We start from the raw sequence: 14459 nt of genomic DNA on the forward strand, positions 1-14459 counted from the left end.
GCAAGTGCACGCACGCGCCCTATAGCAAAAACCTCTCCAAAAAAGACAAAAAGAATTATTTATTTAATTTTCTTTATCATTATTATTTTTTATTTGCTACAGGGCACATGTGTTCTCCAGAAAAAGAGAGAGGGAAAGTGAGAAAGCAAGCCACCAGGTCCAGGACTCGAACTCTGGACAGCCGTGTGGGAGTCCAGCACCTTAACCACCACAACACCTGCTGGTCCCTAGAGAAACACGCTTTGGTAGGTCAGCTCACCTGACCACTGTGCACCCCGGAAACAGTGCCATGAAGCCAGACTGATCTGGGCACCAGGAGGGTTCAGCAAGGCAAGCTGACCCAAACAGCACAGCTGCTCCGGAACTATGCTCCTAGGATCACCTCCAGCCCGACCCTTTGCCGACTGTAACACCATCTCTCAATTGCATAGCACTTGCTGAATGCTATGGATGAAGCACTTTGCCCATATTATTTCATTACACCCTTATATCAATGCTATACAATAAAGATAAGAAACCAATGCTCTTCCATCAAGCATCTAGGCCTCACAAGAGATATGCATCAGAGCCAGGCTTAAGCCCATTCTCATGCCAAGGTTACTGATCTTGCCATTAAACCACGGCCACCATTTAGGGCCTAGATTTGCACCAGAAAATTTGCTTATAAAGAAGCTCCTCTGGGCCAGCAAGTGGTGTGGTGGTTAAGTCACTGGATTCCCACAGGGCTGACTGCAGTTCGCGTCCCAGACCCAGTGGCTTGAAAATCATTCTAGGAGCCTGTGTGTGCATGCCCAAACTCCTAAGAGAACGGACTGCAGCATGGTCATTCCCTCCTCGGGAGTGATTTCTCACTTCCCCCCACCTCTTCTCTGGCGAGCACGTGCCTTCCACATGGCAAACATTTAATTAATTAAATTAAATAAATAGAAGGCCCTCATCTAGGGCCAGCTCTGTGGTGCAGGGATAACGCTCAAAAGAACCTGGATCGCACACAGTGACTGTGTTTCAAACTCCTGGTCCAGTCAGGCTGAAACACAGTGGGTATGCATGCAAGTGCCCAAGATCCTATGACTTTCGGATTGGAGGGGAGGTCCTGGTATGACCATCCCTGTGGAGGGTGCTCATCCTTCTCTCTCTCATCCTCACATACGTACACACACAAAAAGAAAAAAAATTTTTTTTGAGAGTTTTTTTGCTATAGGGCGTGTGCACTCACCAGAAAGAGAGAGAGATACAAAAAGCGAGAAATCACCTCCCAGGGGGGATGGCCACACCACAATCCCTTCTCCTCCATTCTCCTCTCAGGATCTTGGAAACGCACGTACACATGCCCGGCGTGAGTTTAAGCCACCGGGTCCGGAACTTGAACTGCGGTCAACTACATGGGAGTCCAGCGACATAGCCATTACTGTAACTGCTGGTCCCAGGCAGTTATTAATAGTACTCAGGAGCAAAGGTTCTGATCCCCTTGCTCATGCTAACTGAAATGACTTCTCCGAGAGGGTGTAATTATTAGTGTTGCTAGCATGCCCAGCTTGACTGCTGGAGCCGAACAGAGAAGGCATAACCTCTGCAGGTATGGCGAGCTCAGAGCCCTGGTTACAGGCGCCCATGGCTTGCTGAGTTCCTGTGCCACAGAGTGGGGCCTGTGACAATCTGGACTGCCACCCAGACAGCCCCAGATCAAAGCCTCTGGCTTTGATGGGAGCGCAGGTTCCCAGAGCCCTCCCCACTGCAATGAGCAGTCTTCTGGTTAGGAGGCGTGCTGAGTTCAGGGCAGAGGGAAGCAAAGCCTGGGCTGGAGCAGCAGTAGCAGAAAGGCGAAAGGGCACAGATCCCAGCCCCCCAGCAGAGGCAGGATCCAGGTGACCTGGCAACTGCCGGGGTGTGCAGGTCAAAGGCAGAGAGGAAACAAGATGACTCGGAGGTCCCAAGCCTGGGTGAGTGCAAGGACAGAGATGGCCAGTTACAGAAAGGGAGCTCGGGGAAGGCATCGAGGTCGATTACGTCAGCCTTAGCTCGTTTAGCTGAGATACTGGCACAACTTCTAGACAGAGGTTACAGCGAGCAGGTAGAAATTCCAAGCTGTGGGAAGAGGACAAAGCTAGAAAAAAGATGTGGTAGCCATCTGTCACGGGGTAATGCCGTGAACGGATGGGCTTTCCAAGAAAGAGATTTTTAAAAAAAGACTAGGGAAAACCAGAGATTATAGGACTGAAAATTAGAAGCCAGGGTGCAAGGATATGCGCGAGAGAAAGGCAGGGACTGCGGGGGAACTGTCTCCTCTATTACACACATGTGCACACGCACACGCACGCACACTCCCACAATCTTAGGGTAGACCTACTATGTGACAGCCCTAGAAATGGAGAAATGACAGCTCACTTTCTTAACCCTATTAAAAAAGGGGAGGGGTGGCAGGTGGTGCAGTTAAGGTGCTGGACTTCCACAAGGCCAACCACAGTTTGTGTCTCGGATCTGGCGGCTTGCTTTTTATTTTTTTGGAGAGGTTTTTGTTACAGGGCACATGTGCTCTCCAGAAAGACAGAGAAACAGAAAGCGAGAAATCACCCCCTAGGGGGAATGTCCACGCCGAAATCCGTTCTCCAGTCTCCTCTTGGGATCTTGGGCACACACGCACATGCGCCCGGCGTGAGTTTAAGCCACCGGGTCCGGGACTTGAACCGCAGTTGACTACATGGGAGTCCAGCGACATAGCCATTACGCTAACTGCTGGTCCCACAACTTGCTTTTTCACTTTTCCTTCTCTCTGTCTCTGTCTGGTCAAACAAAAAATAATAACAATAATAATAATAATAACAAATAAAATAAAATAAATAATTCTTTTAAAAAATAAAATGAAGCACTTTCCTTGAAGCCTAGGATTCAAACCTTTGGATAAGCCTCTAGCCTGTACGTGAAAGAGGCAGGAGGAATTCAAACGAGCCAGCCAACAAAGACAACGTGAGCTCCTTCCACCGGCCTCTCCCCTCGCAGAGCCCACACCAAGCCCTCTGTTCTGACATCACTCCTGAGAACAGACAGGATAGCTCCTCGGTTTCTGAGGGATCGAGACCTCCATGACTAGACGGCAGCTCCTTAACACCTGGGGCTCAGCTAGAGCATGGTGGGTGCATACTCAGCTCTCATCTCTGCCCACCGGGCCTCAGCTGCCCTAGACCTGCCTCTTCACAGCAGGACCACACTGGGGTCAGCAGCCGCACTCAGGAAGCCACTGCCTGGCCTCACGGAGCCTGAACTGTGAAGCCTGATCATCAAGCCCAGCCACCTGGGGCTCAGAGCCCTCGCCATTCTGAACCCACCCCTCGCAGGACAGGGACAAATCAGAGATGTTTATCTTCATACCGTTCATGGAGAAACTGAAGCAGAGCAGGGAAGACTGGCAGTGAAAACAGAGAACTGGAATCTTGGCTGGTAACCCCTCACTAGGTGGCAGTAGCTCCCAAACACTGCCCCATGAAGCATAATAAGGGATGAAAATACCTTTATGTAACAAGAGCTGACATTTACAGAATAGGCGATCTGAGAGGCTTTCAATCCGGATTACCTCATCCAGTTCTCATAACAACTTGACTGCTGCTTTACGGCATCTCCGCGACGCTAAAAGCTAAGAAGCCCTAGACACTGTGTCCTTAACTATGATGTTTTCATTGCCTTTCAATTAATCTGCCTTTTCTTTTTTTGAGAGAGAGAGAGATTTTTGCTACAGGATGTGTGTGCTTGCCAGAAAGTTAGAGACAGAGAGACAGAAAGTGAGAAATCACCTCCCGGGGGGATGGCCATGCCGCCATCCCTTCTCCTCCATTCTCCTCTCGGGATTCTGTGCATGCATGTACATGCTCCCAGTGTGAGTTTCAAGCTGCCAGGTCCAGGACTTGAACCACGGTCGACTACATAGGAGTCCAGTGCCCCAAACACTATGCTACCTGCTGGCCCCTTAATTTGTACTTTTAAAAATACAATATATACTTAAAACCTGAAATAATCTACAACTCTTTCCTTCCAAGAAGTCATCATTGTTTGCTGAAAATTCAGAGATCAGCAACTTGTTTTGTGAAGGAACAGACAGTGAGTATTCTCAGCTTCTGGGGCCACCCAGTCCCTGTTGCAAGCACTCAGTTCTCCCACCGTAGTATGAAAGCACCCTAAAACAGTGGGCCAATGAATGCATGGCTGTCCCAATAAATCTTTATTTACAAAAATGAGCAGTAGGCCCGATTTGGCCTGGGACCATAGATTGCCAAGACTTCAGTCCTCATGTTTGGCATTGCAAGAGCTTGGTGAAGCAAGATTAAAAGAAGCAAAGCAACTAGAACGCACTATTTGCCCAAGGTCACCCAGGCAATTAGAACTGAGTCAGAATTAATGCCAGGCCCTCTAGTCCTCTCTGTCTCACTTTACATTTCAGCATAAAGGCACGGAGAATATCAAACCCCCAAATCCTGAAAGTATGGCTTAGCGGGACAAGTACTAAGACAGTTGCTGGGGAATAGGAGTCTAGGCTCTTCTGCCAACATTAGCATGTGACATTCAGAGCTCAGCTGTCCTCTGTAGGGACCCAATCTCCCCGCCCATAAAATGGGGGGGTTGGGGGCATGCCTCGATCTTGATGGCATCTGAGGTTTCGGGGCTGTGACACTGACCAGCTCTGCTCTCTGGCTGCCCGCCCACCCAACACTCACTTGACAGCAGTGGTGAGGCGCAGGGGTCTGACGCCGGGCGTGGCAAAGCGCAGAGTGTTCATGTAAGCCACATGCTGTAGCGCATGGTTGAAGGTCTCCACATCATCCCCCTCCAGGGTGAGCAGGGACTGCGAGGGGTTCACGTGGACCTGGGCCCCAGACACAGACACAGCTGAGAGCGGAACTAAGAGGCAGGAGGATAGGAGCATAGGTGGAGAGGTGGGGCAAGGCGAGGGCCAGGGGGCATGCTAGGAAAGAGAGGGTGGGAGAAGGGCTATACCTTCATGCCTTTGCCCAGGCTCTCGAAATCTCTATAGTCCAGCCCCTCCCGACATGCATAGAGGCACTCGATGACCTCACGGCTCTCCAGGCGACCTGAGCGCACGCTGAAACCAGCCAGGTAGCCATGGAAGTAGTGGTGGATCGGCAAGGGGTCTCCTAGGGCAGGAACACAGGGGTAGGGTGGGTGGTGAGAGGATGGAAGAAGGACAGGGGGCTGAGAGAAAGGGGCAAGAGAGAGAGAAAGCATAGATGTGAGGAAGAAGCACAAAGTAGACATGTGGACGTGAAAGAAAGAAAGAACAGACATGAAAGGTAAGAGAGGTGAGGAAGAGAAGGGGCAGTGGTAGAAGGGAGAAGTGAGAGCAAAGGAGACAGATAAAGTAGGGGGTAGGGGTAGGGGGTGAGGGTGGGATGCAGATCACAACAACAGAAATAAGAAAAGCTTCCAGGAGGAGAAAAAGAAGGTAACTAGGACCAAAAAAAGGAAAGAGGAGAGACAGGAGGAAAAGGCTGAGGGTCCAATAGAGGCCATCTTTACAGTGACATGCAGGGGGCCAGGATGAATGTGTGTGAACTTCACAGGTGCCCAGTTCTTCCCCTCCTGCCATCTGACTCCTGCCACCTCTTTTGTGCTAAGTGGAAAGCCAGCAGAGACCTCTTCACTGCATTCCATAGGCAGCAAGGGATGCCCAAAGCCAGCAGAGACCTCTTCACTGCATTCCATAGGCAGCAAGGGATGCCCAGAATCCATCCAAACTACCGCTCCCAAGAGACCCTTCTTGCTATGTGTCTGGGAGGCTCTGCCCCCGTTGGCTGGGAAGTAGTAACTAGCCAGGTTAGATGGGATTTGAGGTACCAGAGGGTGCACCAAACAGGCAATGTGAGCTTTCTAGTCTCTGGTCTTACACGCAGGGTACCTTGTGTGGTGTCTGTACTGTTGTCTCCTCCTTTCTCTTTTTCTTTGTTCTTCTCCTCTGGGGACAAAAAATAAGTGACAGTGAGCTCAGGGTTGGGTGGACAGATCAGTCAAGAGGAATGAGATGTCTTCCTTGCCCATGTGGGACTTGCAACCCCTCAAATGAGTCCTAGCCTTTCTTTTGTCAAATCCCAATCTCTGATAAAGACAAACCCCCAATATGTTATTGAGAAAACACAAGGGATCTGGTGCAGACAGACACACATATACAAACAAGATCCCAAAAAGAAAAAAAAATTACAGAAATGCCTTAACAGTGGAAAGATTGATGACTCTCTGAAGGGTTAGTATCTTCCAGAAGGACAGTGGGCTATGAAAAATGATCATTACTATGATAGAACAAAATGGGAACTGGCTAAAGTTACAGAAAAAGATTCTGGGGACTCCCAGAAAGGAAATTTCTAGTCAAAGGTGATGATCTGATGATTGGATGAAAGTTAGGGAAGGCTCTGGTTTCCCACTAGGGATCTTTCAGAGTCCCTGTGCCCAACTACAGGGAGATGTATGGGGTAGGCTCAGCTAGCCCCAAAGTTGAGCTCTGTTGCCCCTCACCAGAGTACCCCAATCCTAAGACACTGGAGTCTTCATTGAGAGGTTCCAGGGACCTACCAGTCCAGCAGGCTCCAATCATGAGAGCTGGTTCTCTTCGGGGTGGGTGGATGAGGCCATTGTCGTGGATGAGGGCAGGGTCGAAGGAGATGCCATCAGCATAGAGTGTGACTGTGGGGAACTCGAGGTTCAGAGCATAGTGGTGCCACTCATCATCACAGACCTGTGGGAGTAGGGCAAGGGCAAGAACTCCTCAGTTTACTTCCCTTCAGGGAACTAGCCCCAGATGTTGCCCCATCTCCAGGGAGATGGGGCACAGGGAACTGGGAATTGCTGCCTAACCAGCTCAAAGAATAACACACTTGTCCACAATCCATCAGGCAACCAACCTACTACCTCAAATGCCACTGTTCAGGTAAACTAAAACTATAACCATTCCTGAGAGTAGTCACACTCCTGGCAGTTTCTAGCCCAACAGTAACCACAAAACAAACATTCCTTCTCTTTGCAGTTTCTCATGGGCTCGGCCAAGAAGGGAATGAAGAATGGTCAGAGGAAAGGGGAGTAGAGTTCTCTGCCTTATCAGCTTCCAAATGCTGGAGTTCATCAAGGCTCGGATTTAGATCCCCTTGCCTTTCCTCTCTATGTGCTCTTCCTGGGGATTACCCCATTTTTGCCCATGGGTCCAGATCCCATGTTTATGTGGATAACTCCAAAGTCTACAACTTCAGCCAAGGACTCTCTTCAGGATGCTAGGCTCTGTAAGATGGAAGTCTATACCCCTCCCCAACTCCCCGTTTTCTCTGAGCGGTATAAATCCACCTAGTTGCTCCAGCATATGGCCTAGGACATATTTAATCCTTCCCTTCCCCTTGTCCTCCATATCCAGTTCATCTGAAGGCACTCGATGCCTTGGGTTTCTGTGCACCTCCATGGCCACACCTCAGTCAAATCCTCAACCACTTGCCTGTGGACTGTCACAAATGTGACTTCCACTCCGATATCTCTTCAATCTTCCCCATAGTTGTAAGAGAATCTTCTTAGAATGTAAATCTGATTCTAATCATGACTGTTGTAAGTCCTTCAGAAAAGCCTTCCCATTTTTGATAGGATAAAATCCACACTCGGCCCAGCCGACAAAGCCCATTGTACATCTGGTTTGCTGCCCGTCTCTCCAGTCTCATCTCCGAGTGTCCCCTGGATCGCCGTACCTCAACCTTGCTGGCCTTCTCTCCATGCGTGATACACACAGAGCTCTTCCCTTCCTCGGGGACTTTGCATCTGCTCTCCCCTGTGCCTCTCTTCCCATGGCCAAGTACTTCCCACCCTCTGGGACTAAGCTTAGATTTCACCTTGCTCAGGCTTTCCCAGAACATCTGCTCTAAGGTGAGTTCCCATTTTCTCACTTTCACCCATTCTCTACTGCAGTCGCTTATTTGTTTCTTTCAGAGCCTTTATTATCATTTATAATTTTTATATGTCTATTTACTTTTTGCAAATCTATCTCCTTGGAATATGAGAATTGGGAATTGCTACCTAACCAGCTCAAATAACAACACCCTTGTCCACAATCTATCAGGCAACCAAGCTGTTACCTCAAATCCCACTACTCAGGTAAACCTTTAAAACTATAACCATTCCTGAGAGCAGTAACACTTACTCCTGGCCTGAGGCTGGTCTGGACAACATAACGAGACCTTGTCTCAAATAGAGCCAGGTGTGGTGTGCACCTGTATCCCCGCTGGGCGGCTAGGAAGAACTGCAATGTGGCAAGGCCTGGTCTTCATTTTTTAAAAATAAATAAATCTATCTCCTCACCTTACATGTAAGCTCTACGAGAACAAGATTTTGTTCTAGTTTACACTCCACTGTATCCTCAGAGCCCAGCAGCATGACAAAAAACTAGTATTTAACAGACTGTTTTAATAAATAAGGGTGAATTAAGGAGAAAAGCTAAGGGCCATGCTGCCAGGACTAAAACATGGAAGAGGGGCCGGCAGGTGGTGTGGTGGTTAGGCTCCGATTTAGGCACTGGACTCCCACAGGGCTGAGCACGTTCCGCATTCTGGCCCTGGCAGCTCGCTCGCTCGCTCTCTCTCTCTCTCTCTCCCTCTCTCCCCCCCTCCCCAGTCAAATTAAAATAAAATAAATGAATAAATAAATAAAATTAAATGTAAAAGTTCTTTTAAAAAAAAATGGAAGCGAGACCAAGAAGTGGCAAATGACAGACTGTCTCCTGCAAAGGGTGCCACAGACAGCAGAAGCTCTCGTAGGCAGAGCTCGGTTTCCCAGTCTGTGAGCTCCCTAGGGTTCCATGCTTCTTTCTCAATCCCCATCTCCTCTCTTAGATTAGATCCGAGCTTACGCAGCCACTCCACCAGGGCTTTCAAGAGAACTAGAAGGGGACAGAAGCACAGATTAATCTTCATGAGCCTTGTAGTCAGCTTGGAGGATGAAAAAAGAGGCTGTTCCTACTGGCTCAAGAAGGATTTTAACCTTTTTGGGGTGTTTTTGGTCTATTTTTATTTATCCCTCATAATTACGTAAGGACAATCATAGTGAGAATTGACACGTACAGTGTGTTTTCTGGTCTATAAAGGTCTATTACCAATACATCATTTAATCTGCCAATGGCCCTGGGATGTAGTATTCTTTTTATTCTTATTTCGTACGTTTAAAAATGACGTTTATACATATTAACCAAGATTTCATGGCTAGCAAGTTTCCCTGACAGAGCTCAGACCTAGTCTATGCATCTCAGAATTGCTTATTTTCTTGATTACAACACTAACTGCCCAGGAGTTTGCTAAGGTTCCAATACAAAAGAGAGGAGATAAAACAAGAGGAGAAAGACGGTTGGGTTTGGTGCTTGTAGAAATTTGCTGTTTCCTTTTAGTTCCTATCTTTTTGGGGTTTGGCCATAGGATGCGTGTGCTTGCTGGAGGCAGACAGAGAGGGAAAGCGAGAAATCACTCTCAAGAGAGCATGGCCACCCACAGTCCCTTCTCCTCCAATCTCCTCTTGGGATTTCGGACCCTCACGCACACATGCCTGGCATGATTTTCAAGCCGCCAGGTCTGGGACTCAGACCATGGTTGGCTATGTGGGAGTCCAGGGCCTTAACTACCACACCACCTGCTGACTCCTTCCTATTTCCTTTATTTTTGTTTTTGGTGGCGGGGAGAGGTTTTTGCTATAAGGTACGTGCGCTCGCCAGAAAGACAGAGAGAAACGGAGAGACAGAAAGTGAGAAATCACCCCCAGGGGGGATGGCCATGCCACAATCCCTTCTCCTCCATTCTCCTCTCGGGATCTTGGGCACACACACATGTACCCAGTGTGAGTTTAAGGCACCAGGTCTGGGACTCGAACCGTGAGAGTCCAGCAACATAGCCATTACGCCATCTGCTGGTCCCCCTATTTCCTTTTAATACAGAAGTACTTCCTGGAGGAGATGAGCCTTAGGAAAATAGAAGAAAACCTGGCAGTTGACTGCTCAGGGACTAAAGTGGACAGTGAAAGAAGGGCAGGGGGCAAATCGGAAAATGCCAACCCCTGCCCTTGAGTCCTCCTTCCCCAACCCTCCCCAGAGCCTGGCACCAACCTCACCTGCTCTAGCTTCCAGAGGAACTTGACTGGGCGGGCACTCTCAAGCAGGGGCCAGTAGAGGAAGGCAATTCTGCAGCCATGGACAGTCAGTGAGTAGTGAGAGAAGCCGTCCTCTGAAGGGAGAGGGTGAGACAGAGTCAGGCATAGGGCCCGAGGCAAGAGCAAGTCAGAGCAGCAGGAAGGAGCGAAGGCTGGCTGCTTTTACCCCTTCCCGTGTGCTCCTCACTCCCTCCTTTTCTGGTGTGCACTCTCTCACACACGCTAGCCCGAGTGATAGCGAGGGCGTCTCGGGCACTCTGGTTGGCTGCAGGGGACACTGGCCAGCCCACTCCCACCTGGCTCTTTACAAGCCCTTTGGCTAATACACACAGCACAGGTCAAGAGAGATGAGGTCAAGGAAGGGCTAGAAAGGAAGAGCGAGTCATGGCAGAGGCCTCCCGGAGGGGTGTGTCGCTGCAGTGAGGGATGATGGGGCCAATGAACCCTTAGGGTAGGAGGACGAGATAATGTTGGGAGAGAAAGCCTGGGCCACGCCATAACCCAGACTTTCCCACTGCAATGGAGGCGTCAAGGGGGTGGACATGGGCTGCCTACTACAGAGTGGGGTACAGGGGGGCTGAACGGCCACAAGGAGTCCCCTTGCGCTCAGAGCAGTAGGATCTCGGGATGTCACAGTGGGGAGGGATCACAGCAATTCAAAGATGTACTGGCATCTCTCCAGTAAAGAGAGGGAAGTGACCTGTCCACAGTCACACACCAGACAGGGACAGAGGAGGGACAAGACGCCGGTTCCCCACTCTCAGGCCAGGGCCCTGAGGGGAGGCTCACCATTCTGGACGGTGTTACACACGATGGTCTCCTCTTCCTTCTTGCCCTTGTTGGGAGTCACGCCATGCTTCATCCAGAAGGACAGGGTAAAGTGGTCACTGAGGCTGTCCTGGGGCCCCGAGCCCAGCCCGGCTGTGCCCCCAAGGGGCACCTGTACAGCCTGGGTGCCGTTGAACCAGTAGATCAGGCTGCTGTCCTGGCTGTAGTGCACTGAGAGCCCCGCGGTCCAGTTGGCACTGGGGCCAGGCATGGGCAGCAGGTCCACCTCCCCAGTAGCAGCACCTGTGGGCCCAGGAGGCACGAGCATCAGAGCTGAGAGGCAGTGGATGGGGAATGGGACAGAGGCAAGGAAAGGTGACTGGGAAAATTGTGTTCCCTCCAGGCCATCTCACCACCTCTGTGCCTTTCCAAAGACGAGAGAGGGATGGGCCTCCCCTCGGCCCAGCTCCTCCTCCTCCTATCCTAACCACCGTCCCATAATGGATCCAGGGACCGTCTGGGGCTACAGTTGTGCCTCTTTGGGCCACAGAGCTAACCACGTGCCACAGCCCCTGTGGGTACACACACCGGTGGAGGGCCAGAGGATGTAGGGCAGATTCCTAGGAAAGGGGCAGAGGCTGGGCGGGAAGGGACGGGCTGAGTGGAGGCACCACCTCCCCACACGCACCACAGAGTTTCCGCAGCGCCCGCTCTGAGTAGTTGTCACGGTCACAGCCCTTGGCCACGTGGCTGGTCTGTAGCTCTATAGTGGCCTGAATGTTCCAGAGCGGCTCGTCACAAGTCTCCAGGCGGATACCAGGGAACAAGGCCAAACTCCCAGCACCGGGTGCGTATTCGATCCTTTTGTTCCAGCCTGCAGGGGTGAGATGGAGAGGGCAATGGGGCCCCGCCAGGGCAGAGAGCTGCAAGCCTGCCCCTGCATATCGCCTAACCCCTAGCCTGGTGCTATGATCGTCAGAAGGAGGGACAGCGAGCGAGGTGCGAGACGGTTCCCAAGGTGGGGCACAGAGCTGAGCGCCTCACCTTGCCAGCTGGGTTTGCAGGTGGGCTTCACCTGGATCTCCACCTCGGCATCATCTGCCGCCCGCTTCTTCCCGCAGTCGTAGGCCGTCACCGTGAACTTGTAGAGCTTCTCGCCGCTGTACTGCAACTTCTCTGTGTTCTCGATGTTCCCTGGGAACATTGAGGGGGTGGCAGGGAGGGCAGACGGAGTCAGGAGAACCCGAGAAGGCCCAGCGGACCAAGGGGAGGGTTACTGAGCTCGCCAGGCAGCAGGGAGCTGGGCAGAAGGTGTGTGGGCCAGAAAGGCTCTGCATGGGGGAAGGAGGGTGAATGAGGGTCTAACGGGCAGATGTGGAGCACGCAGCCCCGAGTCGTCCTGAGGGGTGCAGGTACACAAGAGCTGGGGAGCCAGGCAGCCGGGCGGGGGGTAGCCTCACCGTCATTGTCGATGAGGAAGGGGGTGTTGGGCGTGAGGATCTCGTAGTAGCATATCTGGCTGTACTGGGGCGAGCAGTCTCCGTCGATGGCTTCCACCCGCAGGATGCGATCATACAGCTTCCCCTCCGTCACTGCTGCGCGGTACAGCCGCTCCACAAACACCGGGGCGAACTCGTTCACATCGTTGACCCGCACATGCACGGTGGCCCTACGTGCACCAGAGCAGGAGCGGGGGGAGGACGCGTCAGCCAGCCCAATACACTGAGAGGCCCGGGAGGGATGCAGATGGAGTCGGAGCCTGGGGCGTCCACATCATCGCCCCCATTGCAGGGCACCAGCCAGAGGTGGGCGGCCCAAGGGAGAGGACACAAGGACAAGGTGACTGATGTGAGAGATGGGAACGAGCCCCAGGGATACCCGGAGCTGATTTTGCCACCTTCGACATAGAATGCTATAGACGAGGAGTAAGACGGAAACTCCAGCAGGTCTCTCCTCACCGCAGCCAGATCCAGTGGGGTCACCAGGAAGAGGCAGAGTAAAAGCCAGATTGAAGCCAGCCATAAAAAAGGAAGGCCCTTGTACTAAAGCCACAAAGCGCCTGACATCTGAGTGCACGGTGAGCTGTGTGCTGCCTTCCAGGCACATGCGTGAACTGTGTGCGCGTGAGGGCCCTCCCTACTCACGCACCCATCAGGGCCAGCAGACCTGAGTCCAGGCCCTCCATGCCGAGCCCTGAGCCAGCCTCCCAGGGCCCAGAGGCAAGGATCCTATCTCCAAATGGGAACTGGAGTCATTTTATCCCTAGTGGCCCAGGAATCCTGACTGCCCACTTTTCTAGCTGAGAACAGATGGAGGTGCCCAGACCCCTGCCTCCTCCACGCCATAAACATGCACTGCCCACTCTCACCTGGAGCTGGGCGTGTGTGCCATGAGTTATGTGTGCGGTGGACACTGCAGGTGACTGGAGGGGGCAGCTGGAGGGAGCGTGGACATGTGCTGTATTCATCCTCTCCCTCCCCGCTCTCCTCCTCATCAAAACTCCACGGACAGAGCCCTTCTAGTGTGGCAAGCACTGCGGTGCCCGCTGTTTACACAAACCGTCTCCTCGGACCTTTGCAGCAGCCGGAGGGGTGGGCATCACCCTACCTCCATTGCACAGACAAGGCAAAGCTGGCCCAGAACCTAAGCCGCCCACGGTCCTGGGAGGCAGAGCCAGGGTCAAGCCCTACTGAGCTCCGTTTCTGTCACCTTGAATGAAGGCTCTAAGTCCTATGAACAGTGGGGTTTGGGGGTGGATTGTCGATGTGGGCATGGACAGAGGATGATGAGGGGCTTGGGTCAGGGAGGAGGGCCCTGCAGCAGGGGCAGGGACGGGGCCTCCTCACTTGTGAGACTTCTTGGTGTTGGCCCCGTCGGGGCCCTCGCCGCAGTCATAGGCCTGGATGGTGAAGGTGTGCTCCTTCTGGGCCTCGCAGTCCACTGGCTCCTTGGCCCGGATCAGCCCTTCCCCTGTTGCCTTGTCCAGGATCACAGCCTCAAAGGGCACCCCAGAGCCATGGAGCCGGAAGCCGCAGATCTCGCCTGGCCCAAGGAAGGGAAGAAGTGAGGTGCCGCTCCACCTGCTGAATCTCTCCCCCAACCCCCAGCCTCCCCAGCTAGGGCTGCAGCTCGGCCTCGCCACCCAAAACCCTTTAGTTATCAAACACACAAATCCAGTCCAAGCTGCTCTGAGCAGCAACCTCACAGCGCCACCAGGCCAGACACCTGGCAAAACCGTGACGTGTTCAGCCCCTGCCTGCCCGCTCCCTTTGCTCGGTCTCCAGTCTTCGGCGTAGCCCACTCCCCTCCTGGAGCCCACTTCTCGACTTTCTCAAGGCCTCCTCCCCACCTGCTCATTGCTCCCCAGGCCCAGGACCTCCTCTCTCTCCCTTGCCCTCTGCCTCCTCGCCCGCTCTCCTCTGTCCTAGCCTGCCTCTCATCCCCCAACTCTAATCACCTGCGTAGCGCAGGGGGGCATCCTTGTCCAGAGCGAAGAGCGGAGGGGTCAGCAGGGCGGGGTTGTCATTCTCCAT

General features: G+C 52.5%; 1 protein-coding gene across 1 annotated transcript in view; it reads right to left on the bottom strand.

Moving 5' to 3' along the window:
• CLSTN3 (calsyntenin 3) overlaps positions 1-14459 on the bottom strand; it is a 33477-nt gene that overhangs the window by 15402 nt on the left and 3616 nt on the right. Inside the window, exons 3-13 of the mRNA XM_006170773.3 lie at positions 14384-14459; positions 13773-13968; positions 12387-12595; positions 11971-12120; positions 11615-11800; positions 10948-11229; positions 10120-10232; positions 6571-6733; positions 5903-5959; positions 4984-5141; positions 4704-4852 (exon numbers count right to left, since the gene is read on the bottom strand). Of these exons, the coding sequence (XP_006170835.1) occupies positions 4704-4852; positions 4984-5141; positions 5903-5959; positions 6571-6733; positions 10120-10232; positions 10948-11229; positions 11615-11800; positions 11971-12120; positions 12387-12595; positions 13773-13968; positions 14384-14459 (1739 nt within the window). The remainder of the gene's footprint in view (positions 1-4703; positions 4853-4983; positions 5142-5902; positions 5960-6570; positions 6734-10119; positions 10233-10947; positions 11230-11614; positions 11801-11970; positions 12121-12386; positions 12596-13772; positions 13969-14383) is intronic.

This window comes from Tupaia chinensis, unplaced genomic scaffold, assembly GCF_000334495.1.
Source record: "Tupaia chinensis unplaced genomic scaffold, TupChi_1.0 Scaffold149011_1, whole genome shotgun sequence".
Classification (NCBI taxonomy): domain Eukaryota; kingdom Metazoa; phylum Chordata; class Mammalia; order Scandentia; family Tupaiidae; genus Tupaia; species Tupaia belangeri.